This window comes from Mobula birostris, chromosome 2, assembly GCF_030028105.1.
Source record: "Mobula birostris isolate sMobBir1 chromosome 2, sMobBir1.hap1, whole genome shotgun sequence".
In the NCBI taxonomy this organism is placed as follows: domain Eukaryota; kingdom Metazoa; phylum Chordata; class Chondrichthyes; order Myliobatiformes; family Myliobatidae; genus Mobula; species Mobula birostris.
Window position 1 is genome coordinate 232,403,987 of NC_092371.1, and position 26,251 is coordinate 232,430,237.

General features: G+C 41.9%; 1 protein-coding gene across 5 annotated transcripts in view; it reads left to right on the forward strand.

The window, feature by feature from the left end:
• Positions 1–26,251, forward strand: part of cep85l (centrosomal protein 85, like) — a 343,531-nt gene that overhangs the window by 293,359 nt on the left and 23,921 nt on the right. For 4 of the 5 annotated variants that reach the window (XM_072251606.1, XM_072251604.1, XM_072251607.1 and 1 more), the window contains 4 exons: positions 4,160–4,348; positions 5,976–6,128; positions 20,690–20,844; positions 25,424–25,541. In XM_072251606.1, the coding sequence (XP_072107707.1) occupies positions 4,160–4,348; positions 5,976–6,128; positions 20,690–20,844; positions 25,424–25,541 (615 nt within the window). The remainder of the gene's footprint in view (positions 1–4,159; positions 4,349–5,975; positions 6,129–20,689; positions 20,845–25,423; positions 25,542–26,251) is intronic. The other variant, XM_072251605.1, reaches the window with a different exon arrangement.

A 26,251-nucleotide genomic window follows, 5' to 3' on the forward strand; every position in this document is an offset into this window, starting at 1 on the left:
AATCTGATCGGAGAGGACAGAAGATCATGGAAGAAAGGGAAGGATGAGGAGCACCGAAGTGGCAGGAGTGGGGGAGGGAGCGGTGATGGACGGGCAAAGTAAAAGGTGAGAGAGGGAAACAGGAATGGGGAATGGTGAAGGTGGGGGGGGGGGGTGAAATTACCAGAGTTTGGGAAGTCAATGTTCATGTTATCAGGTTGGAGGCTAGCCAGACGAAATATAAGGTGCAGTTCCTCCAACCTGAGTGTGGTCTCATCGTGGCAGAAGAGGAATGGACTGACATGTTGGAATGGGCATGGGAAGTATAGCAGTTATGTTGTATTTTGATTACAGTCAGAAGAGGATATAAAATCCAACCATTTCTATTAAGCATATATAGTGCATATATTCAAAGTGACATTTCTGCTTTGTGATGATACGAGATCATTGGCTTGGAATGTTAATGCTGTTGATCTCTACACACATATAGGCTGAGCTGAATATTTCTCCACCTGCCCACTCACCTCCATTCAGGACCCTAAGCAGTCCTTCCAGATGAGGCAACACTTCACCTGTGAATCTGTTAGGGTCACCTTTCTGGTGCTCCTGATGTAGCTTCCCTCTACATTTCTGTGACCTGATCTATTGTAAATTGGGGGACCACTTTGTCAAGCAACTCTGTCCATCGGCCAGAAGTGGAATTTTCTGGTGGCTAATCATTTTAATATCTTTCCCCATTCCTGCTCCAACATGTCGGTCCATGGCCCCCCTCTCTTGCCACGATGAGTCAAGGTTGGAGGAGCAATACCTCATATTCTGTTTAGATAGCCTCCAGCCTGATGGCATGAACATCTATTTTGTCTTTGAGTATTTCTCCCCTCCCCCTTCCCTCTTATTCTATTCCCCACTCTGAACTCCTCTTCTTACCTGCCCATCACCTCCCCTGATGCCCCTCCTCCTTCTCTTTCTCCCATGGTCCACTCTCCTCTCCTATCAAATTCCTCCATCCCTAGCCCTTTACCTTTTCCACCCACCTGGCTCCACCTATCAGTTTCTAGCCATCCTCCTTCCCCTCCCCCCCACCTTTTTATGCTGGCGTCTTCCCCCTTTCTTTCCAGTCCTGAAGAAGGGTCTCAGCATGAAACGTCAACTGTTTATTCATTTCCATAGATGTCGCCCAATCTGCTGAATTCCTCCAGCATTTTCTGCATGTTACAATGGATTTCCAGCTGTTGCAGAATCTCTCATGTTTCTGAGCTGAATATTTCTGTATTTGTTTAACAATATTCTTGAGTGCTACCTTGCCCTTACAAGCCTATTTATAACATGTAAGATAGCCTAGAGGATCCTAGAAACAGGAGTTCCCTTGACCCTGATTCTTTGCAATGCTATTAAAAATAATCTTTGTCAGAGATCTCCAATCAGGCACCTTCTCAAGATACAGCTTGAACCCATGGATGTTACTTGTATAATAACCTATTCGTGATTAATTACACCTTTACTCATTTATCTATCAATCTCATCTATTTTCTATCAGATTGCTTTATTTTCTTGAGGACCAATTCATGTATTATCAGTCATCCAGCTTTTCAGCCTTGCCTGAGCAGTAGCAAACTTTCCTCTCAGAAAGAAGATTGTATGTTCAAACTCCATTACAGAGGCTTGAGTGGTGATCAAGTCAAATCAAGTCGTCAAGTCAAGTTTGTTGTTATTTAACTATATATATGTATACTGTCAAACAAGACCACATTTCTCTGGACGGGGGTGAAAACCACAATAGTACATTTAACACACAGCAACTTAGCTAAGTGAGAATGAAATCTACAGATGAATTCCACATAAATTAACAAAGTGCATAAATTAAAGCAACACACACAAAATGCTGGAGGAACTCAGCGGGCCAGACAGCATATGGAAAAAAAGTACAGTTGACGTTTTGGGCCGAGACCCTTCAGCAGGACACAAATTAATTTATATTATAAAGTACAGAACAGATTAACCCAGGGGCACTTTGAATGTGATGCAGCAGGGAATTCAGAAGTCTAATGGCCTGAGGGAAGAAACTGTTTCTCATAGTCATAGTCATACTTTATTGATCCCGGGGGAAATTGGTTTTCGTTACAGTTGCACCATAAATAATAAATAGTAATAAAATCATAAATAGTTAAATAGTAGTATGTAAATTATGCCAGTAAATTATGAACTAAGTCCAGGACCAGCCTATTGGCTCAGGGTGTCTGACCCTCCAAGGGAGGAGTTGTAAAGTTTGATGGCCACAGGCAGGAATGACTTCCTATGACGCTCTGTGTTGCATCTCAGTGGAATGAGTCTCTGGCTGAATGTACTCCTGTGCCCAACCAGTACATTATGTAGTGGATGGGAGACATTGTCCAAGATGGCATGCAACTTGGACAGCATCCTCTTTTCAGACTCCACCGTCAGAGAGTCCAGTTCCATCCCCATAACATCACTGGCCTTACGAATGTGTTTGTTGATTTTGTTGGTGTCTGCTACTCTCAGCCTGCTGCCCCAGCACACAACAGTAAACATGATACCACTGGCCACCACAGACTCGTAGAACAGATTCATTCTGACTGTCCTTGTTCTTATGCATCATAGTGTCCTGTGTGGGCACATGGCCAAGTTGGTAAGGCATTGGACTAGCGACCTGAAGGTCGTGAGTTCGAGCCCCAGCCGAGGCAATGTGTTGTGTCCTTGAGCAAGGCACTTAATCACACATTGCTCTGCGATGACACTGGTGCCAAGCTGTATGGGTCCTAATGGCCTTCCCTTGGACGACAAAAGTGAAGACTTTCCAGGCGCAGATCCATGGTCTCGCAAGACTAATGGATGCCTTTATTTATTTTAGTCTCCTGCATGATGCTACAAAGTCAAAGAAAATGCTGCATGGATATTAAAGGCCTCACATATGCAGCACTCCTGATAAATGACCCAAATGGATGGTAAGGAGACCCCTCTGATCCCCTCAGCTGTTCTCACAGTCCTTTGTACAGAATTCTAGTCCCATGCTCAGCTACTCCCACGCCAGATGGAGATGCAGCATGAGAGATGGAATTGCGTATAGCAAATGCACGCAGGGGGAGATATCACCTTTTCATGAGAAGTTGCAGAATGCTATGGTTCTGCTTAAAACAAATGATAACAAAAGGAATCACAGCTTTGACTTTCTGTGCACTGACCTTCAACCACATCCATTAATTATAATTATGGCTGCACTTTAAAAGCACCTCAGCGGCCATGAAGTGGATCCTCTCAGGGCATCAGTGTTATTATGAGAGTAAAAGTTACTTTGACCTTTTCTATAGCCTTCCATGGTGTCAGTTTTTTGCATGGGCCTCTCAATAGCATAGGTTTGAAGAGCAAATCAAAGGAGCATCCAAAAGGTTGGCAGCAAAGTTTGGCTGCAACGGAACTGTAAGATTGTAAAGATTAGCTTTTTCATCACATGTACATCAAAACATACAGTGACTGTGTCATTTTGCGTTAATGACCAACACAGTCCGGGCGTTGTGCTGGGGTGTCGCTGGGCTTCCGGCACCAAAGTAACATGCCCACAACTCACTAACCTTAATCATACGCCCTTGGAGTATGGGAGGGAACTGAAGCACTTGAGGATAACTATGTGGTCATAGCGTTAAAGATGGTGGAAGAAATCAAACCCCGATCGGTGATCACTGGCGCTGTAAAGAGATTGTGCTAACCTCTACACTACCGAAAACACAAGGAAATCTGCAGATGCTGGAAATTCAAGCAATACACACAAAATGCTGGTGGAACACAGCAGGTCAGGCAGCATCTATAGGAAGAAGTGCAGTCGACGTTTCAGGCCATGACTCTTCGTCAGGACGAGTCCTGGCAAAGGGTCTTGGCCCGAAACGTCAACTGTACCTCTTCTTATAGATGCTGCCTGACCTGCTGCGTTCCACTACACTACCAAGCAGCCCTGTATGGTGGATGTCTGAACGAACATCTCCAGAGAAATACACACAAGTTAGTCTACGCTAAAATTGTACCCCTTTTTTCCGTTAAAATTATATGTGTAAGGTGTCGAGACTTGCATCTTCAACGAGATGGGATGTAATGTTCTATGTTCTATGTAATGAAATAATCGATATACCAAAACCTGCTTTCCTATAAACATTGCAATATTTTTCTTTAGCAGTTTCAGTCTCCTTGTGAGAATGTGAGACATTCACAGCTTACGGAAATGCCCAACGTGGTTGACTGTGGAAAAAAGGATTTACAGCAAAGACTGTCGGCAGCTGAACTTGAAATTGTACGCCTCAAAGAAAGTCTCAAGAAAAGTGCACAAAAATACATGGAAGACACAAAGAGAATTGAAGAGAAGGTAAAGAGTCTAACTGATGATTTATAGAACTAATAACAAGAATTGTAGATAGTGCAAATAAGCTTTAATATTCTTCTGAGGTTTTAGTAAATTTAAAACGAGGTGCCAAATATATTCATTTATGATTTCAGAACTTTTTTCCTTGAAATATAATTATATTCTTAATGATTATTAATAGTATGGTGTTTTGTGGCTGGATTTCAGAGAGAATCATTGAAGCTCCATATTGGCAACATTGTAAAATTGTGCATTGGATCAATGTTTTTAAGGGCAGCATGTTCACCCAAAGGGACTCATAGGAATGAGGTGAAGATTGTCACGTGAATTGGAGAAAGATAGAGATAAAGGAGGAACATTTTCAACTTTTACAGGAGCATAGATTATGGGCTGGCCATGGAGACAGACTACAGCAGTGTGATTGTGTAGGCATACAAGAATTTCGTGGCCATGATTTTGCATAGCACTTGTCCTGCTCCACCACAATTTGTATGGAAGTTCAAACAGAGGTGCAGGGTAGCGCAGCTGGGTGGCAGAGCAGGCAGGCCTACTCCCTCACCACTCCAGCAGCCCTGGTTGAATCCTGACCTCTGGTGCCTCCTGTGTTCTTGTGCCAGTGGAGGCTTTCTCCTGAGGCACTGATTTACCGTCTAGACCAACACAGAATGGATAAGAGTCCTCGGCCCAACCAGTCCCTGACCACCCTACTAGTCCAAATTTCCTCTGTTCAGCCCCTTATGTCAGTCCCACCCTCTATGTTCAAAGATTCAAAGTACATTTATTATCAAAGTATATATGCAGTATACAACCCCGAGATTCACCTTCCCACAGGCAGCCACGAAACAAAGAACACCATGGATCCTGTTCAAAGAAAGACATTGAGTCCCCAACGCACAAAGAACAAATTGCACAACAATGGCAAAATAAAACATGCAAGACACAAAACATAAAACACCAAGCCACAAAGTCTTCGAAAGAGTCCAGGTATATTCAGTTCAGCTCAGGTCATCCCAACCCAGTGCGGTGTCGTTCGTTATCTTACCTATCCAAATGCTCCTCTGTCATCGAACACGCCCAGGGTTCTGCAATACTCTCCCCACAGGCAATCGGAATGGTTAACCCAGAGTAAACTGTTTAAGTTGCTAAACTTGCTCATAACTATTGTAGTTCTTTGGTGTTCAGAATGTGAGCACAGTTGGAATCAATGCTCACTTCTCCTCCCGTCCACTCTCCAGGTCGTGCATATCAATGGCTAAAGTAGCTGAAGGCCATTATTTATTTTATTTACTGACAGGGTTCAGTGGGTCCTGCTGGTCCTTCCAGCCATGCAGCCTCAGCAACTCCTGATAACCCTGATTAACCCTAACCTATTCACAGGACAAATTACAATGAACATTTAACCTACCCAGTACACCTTTGTACTGTGGGAGGAAACCGGAGCACCTGGGGAAAACCCGAGTATTCCACGGGGAGGACATACAGACTCCTTACAGAACGGCCTGGCTATTGAACTCCAAGCTCTGAATGCCTTGAGCTGTAATAGCATTGTGGTGACTGCTCTGCTACCTCCACTCCAAGTATTTCTGAAAAAAGACTGGCTTCTCATTAATCATTATTTATAATGTTTCAGATGAAGGCACGTGAGAAGTATATCAGCAGCCTGAAAAAGAAAATGCAAAAGGAATCTGAGCAAAGCCATGAACGGCAGCAGAGAATAGAAACTTTGGAGAAATACCTTGCAGATCTGCCCACCCTGGACGACTTTCAGAGTCAGAGCCAACAGGTAAGTAGAACTTGACATCGTTCCTGGCAGTTTTTCAGAATTTGGTCAAACATTATTAGACACAAGTGAACAAGCTGATAGCAAATGCAACATTAAACAGTTTCTTGGATGTGCATATTTCCTTCCAAACGGGAGGAGCAATTAACATGTTTGCTGTCGGAAAATCTTGTATTGGCTGGGTCTACAATGGCCTACAGCATGTTCCTATCCTGTGCATTGGCCTACCCTACCATATACACTCAGTGGCACGATAGTCAGCACCTCCTGTATCGAATAAAGTGGCCTCTGAGTGTACATTCATGGTCTTCTGCTGCTGTAGCCCATCCACTTCAAGTTTCGATACACATTCAGAGATGCTCATCTGCACATCACTGCTGTAATTCATACCTGTTTGATTTCCTTCCACCTTCCTGCCAGTTTGAACCAGTCAAGCCATTCTCCTCTGACCTCTCTCATTAACAAGACATTTTTGCCCACAAAACTGACACTCACTGGACTTTTTTTTATTTATTCACCATTCCCCGTAAACTCTAGGGACTGATGTGCATAAAAATCCCAGGAAATTAGCAGTTACTGTGATACTCAAACCACCCCATCTGGCACCAACAGTCAAAGTCACTTACACCACATTTCTTCCTCATTCTGATGTTTTGTCTGAACAACAACTGAACCTCTTGACAATGTCTGCATGCTTTGCTGCCACATGATTGGCTGATCAGATATTTGCATTAATGAGCAGGTATACAGTTGTACTTAATAAAATAGCCACTAAGTGTAGGCAACACTGGATTAAGCTCTGGCCATTGATCCTGTGAAGTGGTTTGACCAGCTACACTGTTATCTATGCTGCCTCCTCTCATTTAATAAAGGTGGAGCAAAGGGAAACCTAGCAGCGGAATAACAAGCAAGAACTCTTAATGGAACTAAAGGAGATTGCAGCAAAAACGAGACACGCCTTCTCAGATCTGGTCAAGATGCTCCCCTCTGTCCATGTCCAATACTGATCTGCTTACAGATCCATTTTCTCCCATCACAGGAGTTGTCTTTCTAAGCTCCCCAAGACCTCCCAGGATTGCTGTCATGTCACACTCCTGAAAACCCCAGGACTTGCTTTATGCTTCTTCCAGGATAATTATCTTCCCACAGCGGTCATCTCCAGCCTCATGACCAGCAACCTATACTACTCGCCTCCCCCATCCACCAGCTCCCATCCCCCCTATCACTGACCCAAAAACAACTCCGCACTCTACCCCCATCACCCCATCTCCCCACCCACTGACTGGGAATCTGCTGGAAAAGATAGCTAAAACTATGCTAAAGTATTTCTTCCCACGCCCATTGCCTTTCGCACCATAGAAAATCAGCCCTTATTACAGCTAGGCATGCTAACTTGTTTCTGTCTCCACAAAAGTTCTCGAAATGATTCAGTGTTTACAGAACTTTCACTATTACTGTATTGTATATTATTTTTAAGATTTTCTGATATATTGCGGCTCCAATGTTGAAAAAGTTCTGCCAACAGCGATCTCAGAGAAAAAAATGAATGATTTAGCTAGTAACTAGTAAATTATTCACAGTATTTGTTGGTAGAATCATAGAATCATATAAAAATAGAACACAGAAGCAAGCCCCCCAGCCCATCTAAACTGCCTATTCCCATCAACCTGCACCGGAACCATAGCCCTCCATATCCCTACCATCTTTGTACCTATCCAAACTTCTCTTAAACATTAAAATGGAGGCCATCATTAAGCTGGCAGCTCATTCCACACTCTCACAACACTCTGAGTAAAAAAAGTTTCCCCTCATTCCCTTTAAACTTTTTACCTTTCCCCTTTAACCTATGACCTCTAGTTGCTATCCCACCCAGCCTCAGTATAAAAAAAAAGCCTGCTTGCATATGTCTTATCTATATCCCTCATAGTTTTGGAAACATAGAAAACCTACAGCACAATACAGGCCCTTCGGCCCACAAAGCTGTGCTGAACATGTCCTTACCTTAGAAATTACCTAAGGTTAGCCATAGCCCTCTATTTTTCTAAGCTCCATGTACCTATCCAGGAGACTCTTAAAAGACCCTGGTGTATCCACCTCCACCACTGTCACCAGCAGCCCATTCCACACACTCACCACTCTGCATAAAAAACTTACCCCTGACATCTCCTCTGTACCTGCTTCCAAGCACCTTAAAACTGTGCCTTCTCGTGATAGCCATTTCTGTCCTGGGAAAAAGACTCTGACTTCAATGTCCCTCATCATATTATACACCTCTAACAGGTTACCTCTCATCCTCTGCACTCCAAGCGGAAAAGGCCGAGTTCACTCAACCTATTCTCATAAGGCATGCTCCCCAATCCTGACAACATCCTTGTAAATCTCCTCTGCACCCTATGGCTTCCACATCCTTCCTCTAGTGAGGTGACCAGAACTGAGCGCAGTACTCCAAGTGGGGTCTGACCAGGGTCCTATATAGCTGCAACATTACCTCTCGGCTCCTAAACTCAATTCCATGATTGATGACGGCCAATACACTGTATGCTTTCTTAACCACAGAGTCAACCTGTGTCTTGTACACCTCTATCAAATCTCCTCTGAACCTTCTAAGTCCTAACCTATTCAATCTTTCCTTATAACTCAGGTCCTCCAGACCTGGCAACATCCTTGTACATTTTAACCGTACTCTTTCAATCTCATTTACATTTTCCTGCAAGTAGGTGATTAAAACTGCACACAATACCCTAAATTAGGCCTCAACAATGTCTTACACAAATTCAACATAACATTGCACCTCTTGTGCCAAAAATACTTTGATTTATGAAGGCCAATGTGCCAAAAAGCTTTCTTTATGACCCTATCTACCTGTGATACCACTTTCAATGAATTATGGATCTATATTCCCAGATCCCTTTGTCCTACACCATTCCTCAGTGACCTATTGTTCACTGTGTAAGACCTACCCTGGTTGGTCCTGCCAAAGTGCAACATCTCCCACTTGTCTGCATTAAATTCCATCTGCCATTTTTCAGCCCATTTTTTCCAGCTCGCCCAGATCTCACTGCAAGCTCTGATAGTCTTCCTTGCTGTCCACTATGACCCAATCAAATTTGCTGGTTCAGTTAATCACATTATCATTCAGGTAACTGATATATATGACAAACAACGATGGACCCAACACCAATCCCTGTGGAATACCACTAGTCATAGGCCTCCAGTCAGATAACCAACTATCTACTACCACTTTCTGACTTATCCCACAAAGCCAATGTCTAATCAAATTTAGTACCTCATCTTGAATGCCAAGGGATTAAACCTTTTTGAAAAATCTCCCATGCAGGACCTTGTCAATTAGCTTGCTAAAGTCCATGTAGACAGCATCCACTGCCTTGCCTTCACCGCTTTCCTGGCAGCTTCCTATAGTTTCCTATTTTATGTTTAGAGCCTTTGTTAAACAGTGGAATAACATTATCTATCCTCCAAAATCCTCTGGCACCTTACCTGTCACGAAGGATAATTTAAATATGTCTGCTAGGGTTCCGGCAATTTTTGCACTTGCCTCCCGCAGGGTCTAAGGGAACAACTTGTCAGGACCTAGGGATTTATCCGCTCTATTTTGCCTCAGGACAGTAAACAACTCCTCTTCTGTAATCTGTTTTGCGTCCATGAACTGGATACTGCTTTGCCTCACTTTGATTGACTCTATGTCCATCTCCTGAGTAAATACAGATGTGGAAAAAAAAAATCAGTTTAAGATCTCTCCCTCTCTTTTGACTTCACAAATGGATTACCTATGACAAACCTTTTATTCTGACAGGCATATACAAGCTTTGTACTCTCAAAACGCCACTTTTGAAGGCCTCTGACTTACAAAATACACCTTCACCAGAAAACAGCCTGTCCCACTTCACACTTGACAGATCCTTTCTGAATGGGATCCTTCCTAAAGAGGGTTTGGCCACAAAAATCGACCAATCAGAATAAGATTAATTCAAACTAACAAATCAGGAATAGGCAATTCAGATCCAATAGATCAAGATCGAGCATTAAGCCCCATGTCCTGCTCACTCGAGAGGGTATATAAGGATGGTCTCTAGGGGGACTTGTCATTTGACTAACTTGTGCCTGAGTTAGTCACGTTTACTGTTGAAATGTTGCAATCAGTATCTCTAAGTATAGTATGTGACTGTTAAGACCAAAGGATATTATGGATAGATCCTTTTTGATACCATCAAAATTGGCCTTTCTCCAATTTAGATTAGATTAGATTATGAGGACACTCAGTCCTTGTTTATTGTCATTTAGAAATGCACGCATTAAGAAATGATACAATGTTCCTCCAGAGTGATATCACAAAAAAAAGGACAAACCAAAGACAAGCACTGACAAGACCACGTAATTATAACATATAGTTACAGCAGTGCAAAGCAATACCATAATTTGATCAAGAGCAGTCTATGAGCACGATAAAAAAAAGTCTCAAAGTACCTATCCACTCCCGATAGTCCTGATAGCAGGTGGCAAAAGGGAGAAACTCTCCCTGCTATAAACCTCCAGGCGCCGACAACTGCCGACGCATTGAAAGCACCCGACCACAGCCGACTCTAAGTCCGTCTGAAAACTTTGACCCTCCGACCAGCCCTCCGACACTGAGCACCAAGCACCAAGCACCATCTTTGCCGAGCGCTTCAAACCCGCCCCGGCTGCCAAGCAACAAACAAAGCCAAGGACTCAGGGCCTTCTCCTCCGGAGATTCTGGATCATACAGTAGCAGCGGCAGCGAAGAAGGCATTTCAGAAGTTTCTCTAAGTGTTCCTTCGTGCTCTCACGTCTGTCTCCATCAAATCAGGATTGTGCACGGCACCCTACTTGACAAATAACAGACATCATTCACCGGAGCAGCTGATGTGTGCTGCATCGCGCCGCCATCTTCTCCTCCTCCTTGGAATCTCAAATCTACTTCATTCAACTTCCCCTAAGTGAAGATCCTCCATATTTTCTGCCCAAGAAAGATCTCTAACCCCACCCTACTCCTTTAGTGTCTCCAAGAGGATATGGCCACAATCATCTTGAGAAAACATTGGAGATGGATTGGGCATGTGATAAGAAGAGAGGCCAACTCCGTCATTGGACACCAGAAGGGTGGAGAAAACATAGGAGATCAAAGAAAACTTGGTGCTGTACTACAGAGGGAGAAATGAAGACCCTGAATCACACCTGTGGCACAATAGAGAAGATGACCAAGGACAGACAGAGATGGAGGACATTCATTGCTGACCTAAATGCCAGCAGTATAACAGGCAGTAACTAACAACTTCACTTGCCCCATCACTGAAGTGTTCCCACCTACTATAGACCCGCATAAGGACTCTTCATCACGTGTTCTCAATATTTTTTTTTGCTTTTTTAAAATTATTATTTCTTTCTTTTTGTATTTGCACAGTTTGTTGTCTTCTGCACACTGGTCGAATGCCCAGGCTGGTGCTGTCTTTCATTGACTCTGTTACCATTATTATTCTGTTAAAGATTTATTGACTTTGCCGACAAGAAAATGAATCTCAGGGTTGTGCATGGTGATGTGTACTTTGATAGTAAATTTACTTTGAACTGGAATAACTCCCTTCCCATCAAAGTAGTTCTAACAGTCACAATTTTGGCCTTTATGATCCTTGCTTTGATCCTTATAGAACAAATAGTCTAGTTTTATATCTGATAGATGTAGGTATACAGAAAGGTATTTGCAAATGCCTACACTTAGTGACCTCTTTATTAGGTACACCTGTTCACTGGCTTGTTTATACAAATATCTAATCAGCCAGTCATGCGGCAACAACTCAATACACAAACGCATGCTGATCTGTTCAAGAGTTCTGGCCAAACATCAGATTGAGTAAGGAATGCGTACTCAGTGACCTTGATCATGGAATGATTGTAGGTCTCAGACATGTCGGTTTGAGAATCTCAGAAACTGCTAATCTCCTGGGATTTTCATGCACAACATTCTCCAGAGTTTACAGAGAATAGTGTGAAAAACAAGATAACATCCAGTAGGCAGCAGTTCTGTGCACGAAAACGCCTTGTTAATGAATGAGATCAGAGGAGAATGACCATACTGTTTCAAGCTGATTGGAATGCGATAAATTGGGAGAATGGGCAAGAAAGTGGCAAATGAAATACAGTGTTGGAAAATGCATGGTCATGTACTTTTGAGGAAGAGGTAAATGTGCAGACTATTTTCTAAACAGGGAGAAAATCCAAAAATCTGAGATGCAAAGGGACTTGGAAATCCTTGTGCAGTACACCCTGAAGGCTAGAGTCAGTGTGAGGGAGGCAAATGCAATGTCAACAGTCATTTCTAGAGGTCTTGAATACAAGAGCAAGGATGTAATGCTGAGGCTTTATAAGGAACTGGCGAGGCCTCATCTTGAGTACTGTGAACAGTTCTGGGCTCCTCATCTAAGAAAAGTTGTGTTGGCATTGGAGAGCGTTCAGAGGAGGTTCACAAGGATGATTCTGGAAATGAAATGGTTATCATATGAGGAATGTTTGATAGTTTTGCACCTATACTCGCTGGAATTTAGAAGGATAAAGGGGGATCTCATTGAAACCATTTGAATGTTGAAAGGCCTAGACAGAGTAGATGTGGAAAGGATGCTTCCCCTGGTGGGGGAATCTAGGACAAGAAGGCATCAGCCTGAACTCGCTGGAGTTTGGAAGAGAAGGTAAACTCATTAAAGCCTATTGAATATTGAAAGGATAGAGTGGACGTGGAGAGAATGTTTCCTACAGCTGCAGAAGGCACAGCCTGAGAATACAAGGACATCCCTCTAGAACCGAGATGAAGCAGAATTTCTTTAGCAGAACTAGATAGATAGATAGATAGATAGATATCCTTTATTAATTCCGAGGGAAATTTGGTTTCGTTACAGCCGCACCAACCAAGAATAGAGCGTAAATATAGCAATACAAAAAACCCAAACAATCAAACAACAAAATGCAAACTATGCCAGATGGAAATAAGTCCAGGACCAGTCTATTGGCTCAGGTTGTCTGACCCTCCACGGGAGGAGCTGCATGTTCGATGGCCACAGGCAGGAACAACCTCCCATGCTGCCAAGTGTTGTATTATAGTGGAATGTAGCCCAAGTCCAACAGTAAAAAGTTCACTATCCAGTCTGCAAACATGTTCCTCAATCGTAATATGTCCCGGATTGCACCATCCGTTGTTAGCCAGAACAGTAAGCACCCAACTCCTTTACGCTTACCGCTCTCAGTGCACTTCCGGTCAGCCGGAACGGTATTACCCACCAAACTCCTCTTCTCCAAAAGTCTCTGTTGTCTCAACCCGGTCCTCTGTGGATCTGTGGACTTCATTACCATAGATGGTTGTGGAGACCAAGTCATTGGGTGTATGAGAATACAGAAGAATGGAGTTGAGAGGGATAATAAGTCAGCCATGATAGAATGGCCAAGAGACTTAATGGGCCAAGTGGCCTAGTTCTAGCTTGTGTCTTATGGCCTTATGGGAACAATTAACATTTTCTGTTGATGTTTCTTTATCAGCTTCTATTTCTAACATTTTCTGTTTTTATTTCAAGTGTAAATTTCCATTGTTATTCTTTGTCCTATCATATGCTTTGATACTTCTCAAGATATTTTCACTATACAGGTTGAATAAGTCTGGTGAAAAGGCACAATCTTACCTGTCTCCTCTCATGATATTCACATACTCACTCATTTCTCCTTCTATTCTGATGGATGCTGTCTGGTCCCAGTATAAGTTTCTTAAGAAACGTATATCTTTCCCATCTATGTCAAGATCTTGAAGCACTTCCAGAAGATTTTGCTATCTGACAGTGTCAAAAGCTTTAGTGAAAGCTTTGAGTGTATAGTGAAGATATTTTGAGAAGTATCAAAGACATCAAAGGATTCACAATTGGAGGCCATAATATAAATAACATCAGATGTGCTGAGGACATTGTACTAATAGCTGACTCAGAAACAAAACTTCAAGAACTATTGACTATAGTGGCAGCAGAAAGTAATCGCAGAGGCCTCTCACTCAACACCAAGAAGACAGAAAGCATGGTCATCTCCAGAAAGACAAACATCCCACAATGTGTGATCAAGATCAGAAATACAAACATCAAACAAGTCAACAAATTCAAATATCTTGGCAGCCTAATAACAAGTGATGGCAGGTGTGATACAGATATCAAGTACAGAATAGCAATGGTGAAAGAAGCTTTCCAAAAAATGAAGACCATATTAACAGACAGAAAGATGAGCACGTACACTAAAAACAGAATACTGCAGTGTTACATTTATTCTATCCTGACATATGAAAGTGTGTGCTGGACCATTTCTCCAGCAATGGAAAAGAGACTGGAAGCAGCTGAATTATGGTTCTACAGGAGAATGTCAAAAATATCATGGACCACACACACATCAAATGAAGAAGTTCTCAGAAGAGCCCAAGCAGTTCGATCACTCATACCGACAATAAGAGAAGGACAACTCAGATTCCTAGGACATATCATGCGGAAAGGTGAACTAGAAAAACTCATACTCTCTGGAAAGATTGATGGGAGTAAACCTAGAGGAAAACCTCGGCTTGTGTACATCAAAAGCATAGCCAGGTGGCTACACATCGAGGAAATGGAAGTCATCCAAAAACCGAAGGATAGATCTATATGGAAAACCATGGTCACCAAAGTCCGCATCGGATATGGTACCTAGACAGACAGACATCATATGCTTTCTGTTTTGGGGGCCTTCACAAGTGTCTTCGTGCTTTCGTTATTTTTCATCTCGACCAAAGTAGCTTCCTGAACTTCCTGGGTCATATCTCTCTGTAGTGTTAGAGTCACAATTAATAGACAGACTCTCTCCTCCATCTTTTCCTGATCTAAGTGCCGTGGGCCCTTCAGTATTCAGATGCGTTTGATGTACATCAGCAGCTATGTCTCTGCTTAACCTCATTAGTTAACTCTCAGTACGTCTGCTGTGTTTTAAATGTTAAGTGCATCCATGTACAGAGCTTTGTTCTTTAATTACTTTTGTAGCCTTATCTACTGATATATTCTTCAATTGCTGGAAATGGTTCTCAATTTTGGCATACTGTCCACACTATTTCAAATTAAGTCAAACAGAATTTTAGAGAGCATTTTAATAATGAAAGTTCAAAAATTAAGAGTAATTTCACAGGAAAGAATTGCACCGATTTTCATTAAATGAAAATAAATGTCATTTGTGATTTTGCATTATTTCTATCACAACCATATAAGTGGCATTTGAAATTATGAAAATATTTGAATTAAATTGGAACTTCGCATTGGCCAAGCATTTTAATTCCCATTCTGACATGTTGGTCCATGATCTCCTTTTGTGCCAAGGTGAGGCTATGCTCAGGGTGGAGGAGCAACACCTTGTATCCTGTCTGGGTATCCTCCAACCTGATGGCATGAATATCAATTTCTCCTTTCGATAATTTGAAAAAAGCATTTCCTCTCCCTCTCATCTTCTTCTATTCCCCACTTTGACCTCTTACCCCTTCTCACATACCTATCACTTCCTCCCAGGTCCCCTCTTCCTACGGTCCACTCTACTCTCCTAGCAGATTCCTTCCCTCCAGCCCTTCACCTTTCCTAACCTGGCTTAACCTCTCATTTTCTAGCCAGCTTCCTTCCCTTCCCATCCCCACCCCCCATCTTTTCATTCTGACATCTTCCCCCATGCTCTTCAGTCCTGAAGGACAGTTTCAGCCCAAAACATTAACTGTTTGTTCGTTTCCACAGATGCTGTCTGAGCTGCTGAATTCCTCCAGCATTTTGTGTGAGTGTTGCTCTGGATTTCCATCATCTGCAGACTTCCTCGTATTTTTGAAATTATATATTCCCAGCCCTCGAAGGAATTGGTCTTTTGAAACTAAAGTTATTGCAAAATACATTATGTACAAATTGAACCACAGTGATGTGAAATAAGATCTTTCTTACTAATTATGACATTCTTATTTCTCACACACATACCTGTATGCCATACTTCAAGAAGCAAGCATTTCTGCAGAAAAACAATGAAGTGATTAGTCTTGTATTTCTGGATTGAGTGCAAGGTGACATTAGATGCTAAGGGAGTGACTATATTGGAACTTCGTGCAACATGCTATGCAGATTTGTTGAGATACAAATTTTATATTTATTTCTCTTTCTGAAAGGTGGAAATAATCAAACTAAGCTTTGGGCAGCTATCAGTGGATTCTAATTAATTTCTTGATGTAAATCATTTCAAAGAACCATTTGTGAAATTCTTTATTACCATAGTTATACACATCTATGCATCACCACCTTTAATCTGTGGAATTATGCAAATTAATTTGCAAGTACAAACAACTCCACAAATTCTCTTGCAATTCTAATAAGGTCCTTTTTGGGTAAATAAAACATCAGCACAGTATAATAAAGACAAGAATGCTGGAAATCCAGAGCAACACACACAAAATGCCTGAGGAACCCAGCAGGTCAAGCAGCATCTATGGAAATGAATAAACAGTCAATGTTTTAGCCCACCCCTTCTTCAGGACTTCAGTATAGTGTGGGCACATGGCCAAGTGGTTAAGGCATTTGACTAGTGACCTGAAGGTCGTGAGTTAGAGCCCCAGCCGAGGCAACGTGTTGTGTCCTTGAGCAAAGCACCTGATCTGCGACAACCCTGATGCCAAGCTCTATGGGTCCTAATGCCCCTCCCTTGGGCAACATCAGTGTCGTGGAGAGGGGAGACTTGCAGAATGGGCAACTGCCGGTTTTCCATACAACCTTGCCCAGGCCCGCGCCCTGGAGAGTGAAGACTTTCCAGGCCTTGCAAGACTAACAGATGCCTTAATAATTATACTGTGAAGCTAAGCACAGCTTCAATGCCATATTTATGTTTGCTGATGACATCACTGTCATAGGCTGAATTAAAGGTTGTGACAAATCTGGCTGAGTGGTGCCATAACAACAACCTCTCACTCAACGTCAGTAAGAAGAAGGAGCTGATTATTTTCTTCAAGAGGAGGAAACTGGAGGTCTAGTAACCAGTCTCCTTGAGGGATCAGAGATGAAGAGTGTCAGAAACTTTAAATTCCATGGTGTTATCCTTGCAGAGGACCTGTCTTGGGCCCAGCATGTAAGTGCAACAACAAAGAAACCACAACAGTGCCCCCACTTCCTTAGGAGTTTACAAATATTTGGCATGACATCCAAAATTTTGACAAAATTCAATAATGAGTGGTGGATAGTATATTGAGAGGGGCTGCATCACAGCCTGGTACGGAAACACCATTGCCCTTGAACAGAAAATCCTACAAAAAGTGATGGATACAGCCCAGATCATCACAGGTAAAGCCCTCCCCACCATTGAGCACATTTACACAGAGCATTGTTGTAGGAAAGCAGCATCCATCAACAAGGACCCCTACCACCCAGTTCATGCTTTCTTCTTGCTGCTATCATCAGGAAGAAGGTACAAGAGCCTCAGGACTCACACCACCAGGTTCAGGAACGGTTATAACCCCTCAACCATCAGGCTCTTGAACCAAAGGGATAACCACTCAATTTCACTTGCCCCATCGTTGAAGTGTTCCCACAACCAATGGACTCACTTTCAAGGACCTTTCATCTCATGTTCTCAATATTTATCACATATTTATTTATTTATTATTATTATTATTTTCTTTTTCTTTCTTTTTGTGTCTGCACAGTTTGTTGTCTTTGCACACTCTTTGTGTGCCTAGTTGGTTTGGACTTTTGATGACATACTTAATGTACTTCGATAATAAATTTACTTTGAACTTGAAATCAAACGTAAGTACAACATTACTTAAAGTCAGCTAAATTTAAACTACTTTCATATGTTTCTTTTGTGTAAAGACCTTACTGAGCATTCAAGTAGCTTGGTGTTGTGTTTTCAAAATCTCCTATGTTAGGTGAGTAACTATTAGTAGAACTTCACAACTTCTGAACCACTGTAAAGAATACTTAATATAAATCACAACTTCCATCATACATAGAAAATAGAACAGTACAGCACAGAAACAGGTTCTTCAGCCCATTATTTTCTGCTGAACCAATTTAATTTAGTAATCAAATAGCAAATGAAATTAGCCCATCTACCGACACAATGCCCAAATCCTCCCACTTCCCTCATATTCAGGTGCCTATCTAAATGTTTAGAACATAGAACCATACAGCACAGGAATAAAGTAATTATAGGTTTACTCATTCAATTAAATTAAACTTTTTTATTCATATGGCAGCAGTAATAATAGGAAATGCTGTTATTTTAATAGAGGTAAATTATGATTAGATTATATCTGTTTTACAAAGGACAGGCAAACTGCTGGATTTTCAAACAGAATCTGAACCCATCTGGTTTCCACATGTGGTGTAAGACTCACTCAGTTTGAACTGAGATGGAGAGTGGATGAAGCTTCCGGAACTTGACCAACACAGAAAGATTTCCAGCATCTGCAGATTTTCTCTCATTTGCGCTGGAAGTTGATGATGGGTTCTGATCACTGCAACAACCGTATGCCAAGGACAGACTAATCCTAGTCACCACCATCTGAAGAAAGATCTCCTACAGATGTTACCTTTATTACAATATAATTTAGTTGAGCATGATGTTCTAAATGAAAACCACTTAACATGAAAGATGTAAGCAGATCTGGAATGTAATACATTGTCTCATAACCAATGTGATCTTTGAAAGTTCAAGTGACTCAAATGATATGATGATTTCAATGCATTAGGGAATTTGTGTCTTGCACTGGGGCCTTTTTTAATGCTGGGGGAATATCTTGCAGGAGAAATTTAAACAAAATTCTATATTTATTGAGAAACGGTGCAGAATAGGCCCTTCTGGCCCATCGAGCTGCCCAACGCAGCAACCCCCAATTTAATCCTAGCCTAATCACAGGACAAGTTACAATGACCAATTAATCTACCAACTGGTACATCTTTGGGCTGTGGGTGGAAACCAGAGCACCCAGAGGAAACCCACACAGTCACGAGGGAACATACAAGCTCCTTACAGACAGCATCTAAAGTTGCTGAAAGCTCTAGCATATTTGGAAGGGGATACAATTTTAGTAAACACACCATAAGAGATTCTGTAGATGCTGGAAATCCAGAGTAATGTACACAAAATGCTGGAGCAGCACAACAGATCAGGCAGCACCTGTGGAGAGAAACAAACAGTTGATATTTTGGGTCGTGACACTTCGTCAGGACTGAGAAGGAAGGGGGCTGAAGGTGGGGGGGGGGAGAGAGGGGAAGGACTAAAAGCACAAGTGAGGGAGAAGCTTTTTGGGTGGGGTTAAGGGAGAGGATGTAAGAAACTGAGAAGAACCACTCCCAACTTTGTACTTCATTCCCCCCACCACCCGCCCTCCCCTTCAACTGGTCTCTCTATCACTTGCCAGCTTGTACTCCTTCTTCTCCCTTCACATTCTGACTTCTTCTCCTTTCCTTTCCTGTGATGGGCTTTGGTTCAAAACATCAACTGTTTGTTCCTCTCCATCGATGCCACCTAACCTGCTGAGTTCCTGCAGTATTTTTTGTGTGTCGCAACTTTGGTAACGTTATTGAGTGGATGCATGCAAGATATGCAAACGTTTAAGAATGTAAATGGGGTGGCGCAGTAGAGTAGTGGTTAGCACAACACTTTACAGTACAGGCGACCTGGGTTCACTTCCTGCCGCTGCCTGTAAGGAGCTTGTACTTTCTCCTCGTGACTGCGTGGGTTTCCCCTGGGTGCTCTGATTTCCTCCCACAGTCCAAAGATGTACCAGTTGGTAGGTTAATTGCCCATTGTAAATTGTCCCGTGATTAGGCTCTGATTAAATTGGGGGATTACTGGGTGATATGGCTGGAAGGATCGGAAGGGCTTAATCCACACAATATCTCAATAAATAAATAAATAAATAAAATTGCACTGACCCCCAAGAACTCATGTTCTTTGGCATGTGTATAGCTGAAGGACAAACAGGATTAATTCTGGGTAAAATGCAGTAATAACATTCTGGATAACATAGGGTAGAGCATGGGAAGCTGTTGAGGAAAGTATTGGAGATGTTAAAACAGTGACAAGGGAAGGTGTAGGGATGGAGACAATTGGCTTAGGCAGCTGGTATAGGGTTGGTTTCATTAAGGAGGATGTGATGATATATAATATCAAATGATATGGGGATCAGGATTTGTGAATGTATTTTATCAAGGGAGCAATAAGTTGGCATCAAGGCTGCTATGAGTTCAGTGGGGGATTCAGGCCGGATGAGGTTAAACTAAAGATGGATGGAGGTTCAGCACTGGGTTGTGACTGCAGAATAACCTCATTATGGGCAAGTGGAAAAGCAACCAAGACTGCTACATAGCCAGACCAAATCCAGGTGACAAAAGGTTTTTTATTTTTACGTAAAGATGCAATAGTCCATTGTATGATGTAATATCTTTCTGTACAATACTTGAATATTTTTGACTGTACTAACAGCAACATTACTGACTGAAACGCTCCTTTTGTTGACACTGCAGCTTACAATCCTGGAAGAGAAAAATGAACAATTTCAGAGTGCCTTCAAAGATTTTGAGAGAAAACTAGGAGAAAATCGGGTCCTTTGCAGAGAGAAGGAGGTCCTTCTGGAAAACCTGAAAAAAAGGGAAAAAGAATTGGTCACTACTGTGCAAAGGTAATAATTCATCAGATATCTATTTTCTGCCTTCGCATGCTCTAATTTGTCCTTGCACGCTAGAGGTGTGAAGTCAAAAATCTAGGTAGCTATAACAGTGAAATGCTGAAGGAGTGCTGCATTATTAGAGGTGAAATCCTTCAAATTAACTATCAAACTGAGGCATTGTTGCTCTCGTAAACAAATGTTCCATGGCATTACATTGATGACAGAGTCATGGAGCACTACAGCACAGTGTGCTGAATTATTATTCTACCTAGTCCCATCTCTGTGCTGAATTATTATTGTACCAAGTCCCATTGATTTGCATCTGAACCATAGCCCTCCATACTCCTCTCAGCCACATACTTATCCAAACTTCTCTTAAATTTAACCCACATCCACCACTTCCACTGGCAGTTAGTTGCACACCCTCATGACCCTCTGAATGAAGAAGATTCCCCTAAACATTTCACCTTTCGGCTTTAATCCATGACCTCTAGTTCTAGCCTCACCCAACTTTAGTGGAAAAATCCTGCTTGCATTTACCCTATCTATATCCCTCCTAATTTTGTACACTTCCCCTCATTCTTCTACATTCCAGCGCAATAAAGTCCTGACCTATTAAACCTTCCCTTATACCTCAGATCCTCAAGTCCTGGCAACATTCTTATAAATTTTCTCCACCATCGGGCACTTGAACCAGTGTAGATAACTTCACTCAACTCAACACTGAACTGCTCACTGAACACCACCTATGGATTCTTTCAAGGACTTACGTTCTCAGTATTATTTATTTATTATCAATAATAATAATAATAATTATTATTATCTGTTTTTTTAAAGTTTTCATAGTTTACCTTCGTTTGCACATTGGCTGTTTGTCATCTTTGGTTCTATTGTATTTTTGTTCTACTGTGAATGCCTGCAAGAAAATGAATCTCAGCATAGTATATAGCAGCATATACATCCTTTAATACTATACTTACTTTGAACTTTGAACTAGCTGAGTTATTAATAACCCACACATACTTGACTGAGATGTTGTTAAGGATTAGTCTTGGTTCTGTGTACCAATGAAACCTCTGCACACTTCACATATCACTACATTACATTTTCAGTGTGCTTTTCAGCAAGAACAGTTTATAAAACCTTGACCTTCTCATAAATTCACTGATTACTGAAGATTAGGCCTGTGCAAGGTTGCAAGACTGCACCTTGTTGTGGAGAAGGAACCACTGACAGTGTCACCTTCTCCAGACCCAGATCCTGCTGAGTAGTTTGGATGAGTGCCTGAATAGTTTGGATTCTACATGGACTTCAGTAAGGCCTTTGACAAGGTCCTGCATGGGAGGTTATTTAGGAAAATTCAGTCGCTAGGTATACATGGAGAGGTGGTAAATTGGATTAGACATTGGCTCAATGGAAGAAGCCAGAGAGTGGTAGTAGAGAATTGCTTCTCAGAGTGGAGGCCTGTGACTAGTGGTGTGCCACAGGGATCAGTGCTGGTTCCATTGTTATTTGTCATCTATATCAATGATCTGGATGATAATGTGGTAAATTGGATCAGCAAATTTGCTGATGATACAAAGATTGAAGGTGTAGTGGACAGTGAGGAAGGTTTTCAGAGCCTGCAGAGGGACTTGGACCAGCTGGAAAAATGGGCTGAAAAATGGCAGATGGAGTTTAATACAGACAAGTGTGAGGTATTGCACTTTGGAAGGACAAACCAAGGTAGAACGTACAGGGTTAATGGTAAGGCACTGAGGAGAGCAGTAGATACAAAATTCCCTAAAAGCAGCGTCATAGGTAGATAGGGTCGTAAAGAGAGCTTTTGGTACATTGGCCTTTATTAATCAAGTATTGAGTATAAGAGCTGGAATGTTATGATGAGGTTGTATAAGGCATTGGTGAGACCGAATCTGGAGTATTGTGTTCAGTTTTGGTCACCAAATTACAGGAAGGATATAAATAAGGTTGAAAGAGTGCAGAGAAGGATTACAAGGATGTTGTCGGGACTTGAGAAACTCAATTACAGAGAAAGGTTGAATAGGTTAGGACTTTATTCCCTGGAGCATAGAAGAATGAGGGGAGATTTGATAGAGGTATATAAAATTATGATGGGTATAGATAGAGCGAATGCAAGCAGGCTTTTTCCACTGAGGCAAGGGGAGAAAAACACCAGAGGACATGGGTTAAGGGTGGGGGGTGGGGGGGGGGAAGTTTAAAGGGAACATTAGGGGGTGCTTCTTCACACAGAGAGTGGTGGGAGTGTGGAACGAGCTGCCAGATGAGGTGGTAAATGTGGGTTCTTTTTTAACATTTAAGAATAAATTGGACAGAAACATGGATGGGAGGTGTATGGAGGGATATGGTCCGTGTGCAGGTCAGTGGGACTAGGCAGAAAATGGTTCAGCACAGCCAAGAAGGGCCAAAAGGCCTGTTTCTGTGCTGTAGTTTTTCTATGGTTTCTATGGGTGGGATGTGCTCCTCAATGCAACAAGGTAGACCAAACGCTAAGGCTGGCATCTCAAATGCAGAGGATTGCAACTGAACAAAGAGTGCGCCAGACTGGTGACATGACAACTTGGGATTCTTGCCAGAGCCATGGTCCTGAAGGCCTTTTCCTCATTTTCAGAATTTAAACATTCTGTTCTCTGAAGTTACAGTCAGTTTCTAATGGATGAGAATGCTAATTATTTTGCTGACCTTGCAATCACAGCATCTGGGCCAATAATTCTATGCTGTGTCAAGACACCTGACTTTGTACAAGCTTAGTGCTCAAAGCAAGAAATAAGAACCCCATCGACACAACACAGGCCCCATCACCTTACTTCTTGCTTTGCACATCAAACGTACAAAAATAGGGGGCAAAATGTCAATGATTTGATTCAGCAAGAATGATTTTATTTGTAGCTGTGTTGATTTATTCCACTGCCCACCATAATCATTTGAGCTTTCCCCTCTACTTCCAAAATAAAATCTTGTGTGCTTACTCAACCTTGTAGAAAAAGCAGCATTTAGGGATTATATATATAATAATTTTTCTTTGCTCCCTGGATGCTGTGCTTTATAGAGTTTGTATGTACCAGTTCACAGTCATAGAACAATACAGTTTGGATTTAGGCACTTTGACCAAATGGAGCCCACCCAGCGGGTAGTCACAATTTCCCGCGCTCGGCCCATATTCCTCTGTGAATGGTAGGGCACTACAGAATGTAATGGAACAGAGGAACCTCGGAGAACGAGTGCAAAGTTTATGGAAAGTGGAGTCACAGGTCGTCAGAATGGTAAAAAGGGTATTTAGCATGCCTGCCTTCATCAAGTCAGGGCATTGAGTATAGGAGCTGGAACAATATGTTACAGTTGTACAAGTCATTGGTGAGGCTGCATTTGGTATACAGTTCTAAAGTTCAAAGTAAATTTATCAAAATATATATATATATATATTTGTATGTCACCATATACTACCTTGAGTTCCTGTTAAGGGCCATTGCTTTCTTGTCAATTTTACTTGAGGAATGTCCTAATGATATTATAACAGCTCTATTTTAATTTTTAAAAACACCTTCTGCAGGCACAGAGTGGAAGACTGGCCACCCATTTGATTTCAATCATAAAAAAAGCATTTTAAAGAGGCAATTTTCCTTTTATATTTGAAGAACTGCACACTCCATGTGTTGATGTAAGCATGTTGAATTGAATGGCATGAATTACAGAAGAGTTCTAGGCACAAAACATCTTTCATATCTCTCTGTTTATTTGTGGAGGCAGAAAGTAGAATCTAATCACAATTGATTTTGAAAACCCTGTGACTATTGAAATGCTGAACACCTTGAACTTCTCCTTTCCGTGTAATAAGTATAAACTCACAGTTGTGTTACGTAATGAGCTCCAAGACTTTGATCTTCTTGTTAAAAGAAACGAGTACAACGCAACAAAAATATTGCTTTTGGATGATGGATGAGAAAAGCGTGTGCTGAAAAGTGACAAGTCTTCGGAAAGCCCATGACTCGCCCCCTTCTCTTGGCACCAGTAAGGCCTCGCTGTGAATGCTGAGGGCAATCGTTCAGTTTGCAGCCTCACGTTGCTTTATGGGATAAGGAATATGGGGAAAAGTTCAGCAGGTCACATAGGAAAAGAAATAAATAAAATCTCAATTCAATGCCTTGGAACCAGACAAAAATCATTATTTTTCTTCATTTCTGCACTGTATCATCTTCAAGTTTAATTATCATTCAACTATACATGAATACAGCCAAATGAAATAGCAATCGTCTGGGGCCATGGTTCAAAACAGTACAAACAGTCATACACAGTACGAAGCATATATAAGATAGCAGTAAAACATGCAGTCATACAAAAATATAGATAGCTCAGGTCAGTGATTGACATATCCTATATATTGATGATGCATGAGTGTTATTTGCAAGGACAAGCAGTTCTCAGTAATCTGCAGATGAACGGACGCACACGCAGAATTCACCTTTCATTCCACTGACCTTGTCTTGTTGAGTACGTATTTATAACTGTGTTTCTCTTGCTCATCTTTGATATACAGTGCCCTCATTATTTTGCCTTCTGCTGTTTTTAAACCTAGCCTACAGAAGAAGGTAGAGAAGTGCCTGGAAGATGGAGTTCGGCTTCCCATGCTGGACATGAAGCAACTCCAGACTGAGAATGACTACCTCAGGAAAAAGTGTGAACATGCCAGCAAGGTTTGTCTTCTCCTCTTTTCTTCCTGTGTGATACCATTGTTGATGGAAACACTGTTCTGTGGTCAGACAACCCATTGGGCCACCTCGTCCAATTATGTTCATGCAGGGTCCTGGTGCTGTGAAATATTGAGGAAAATTATCCAGTTCAAAAGCCCCAGATTTGTTTATGACCTATTTTTTTTATTAACGACCTGAGTGTGGGGGTAGAAGGGTGGGTTGGCAAGTTTACAGACGACACAAAGGTTGGTGGTGTTGTAGATAGTGTAGAGGATTGTCAAAGATTGCAGAGAGACATTGATAGGATGCAGAAGTGGGCTGAGAAGTGGCAGATGGAGTTCAACCCAGAGAAGTGTGAGGTGGTACACTTTGGAAGGACAAACTCCAAGGCAGAGTACAAAGTAAATGGCAGGATACTTGGTAGTGTAGAGGAGCAGAGGGATCTGGGGGTACATGTCCACAGATCCCTGAAAGTTGCCTCACAGGTGGATAGGGTAGTTAAGAAAGCTTATGGGGTGTGAGCTTTCATAAGTTGAGGGATAGAGTTTAAGAGTCACGAGGTAATGATGCAGCTCTATAAAACTCTGGTTAGGCCACACTTGGAGTACTGTGTCCAGTTCTGGTCACCTCACCATAGGAAGGATATGGAAACATTGGGAAAGGTACAGAGGAAATTTACCAGGATGCTGCCTGGTTTAGAGAGTATGCATTAT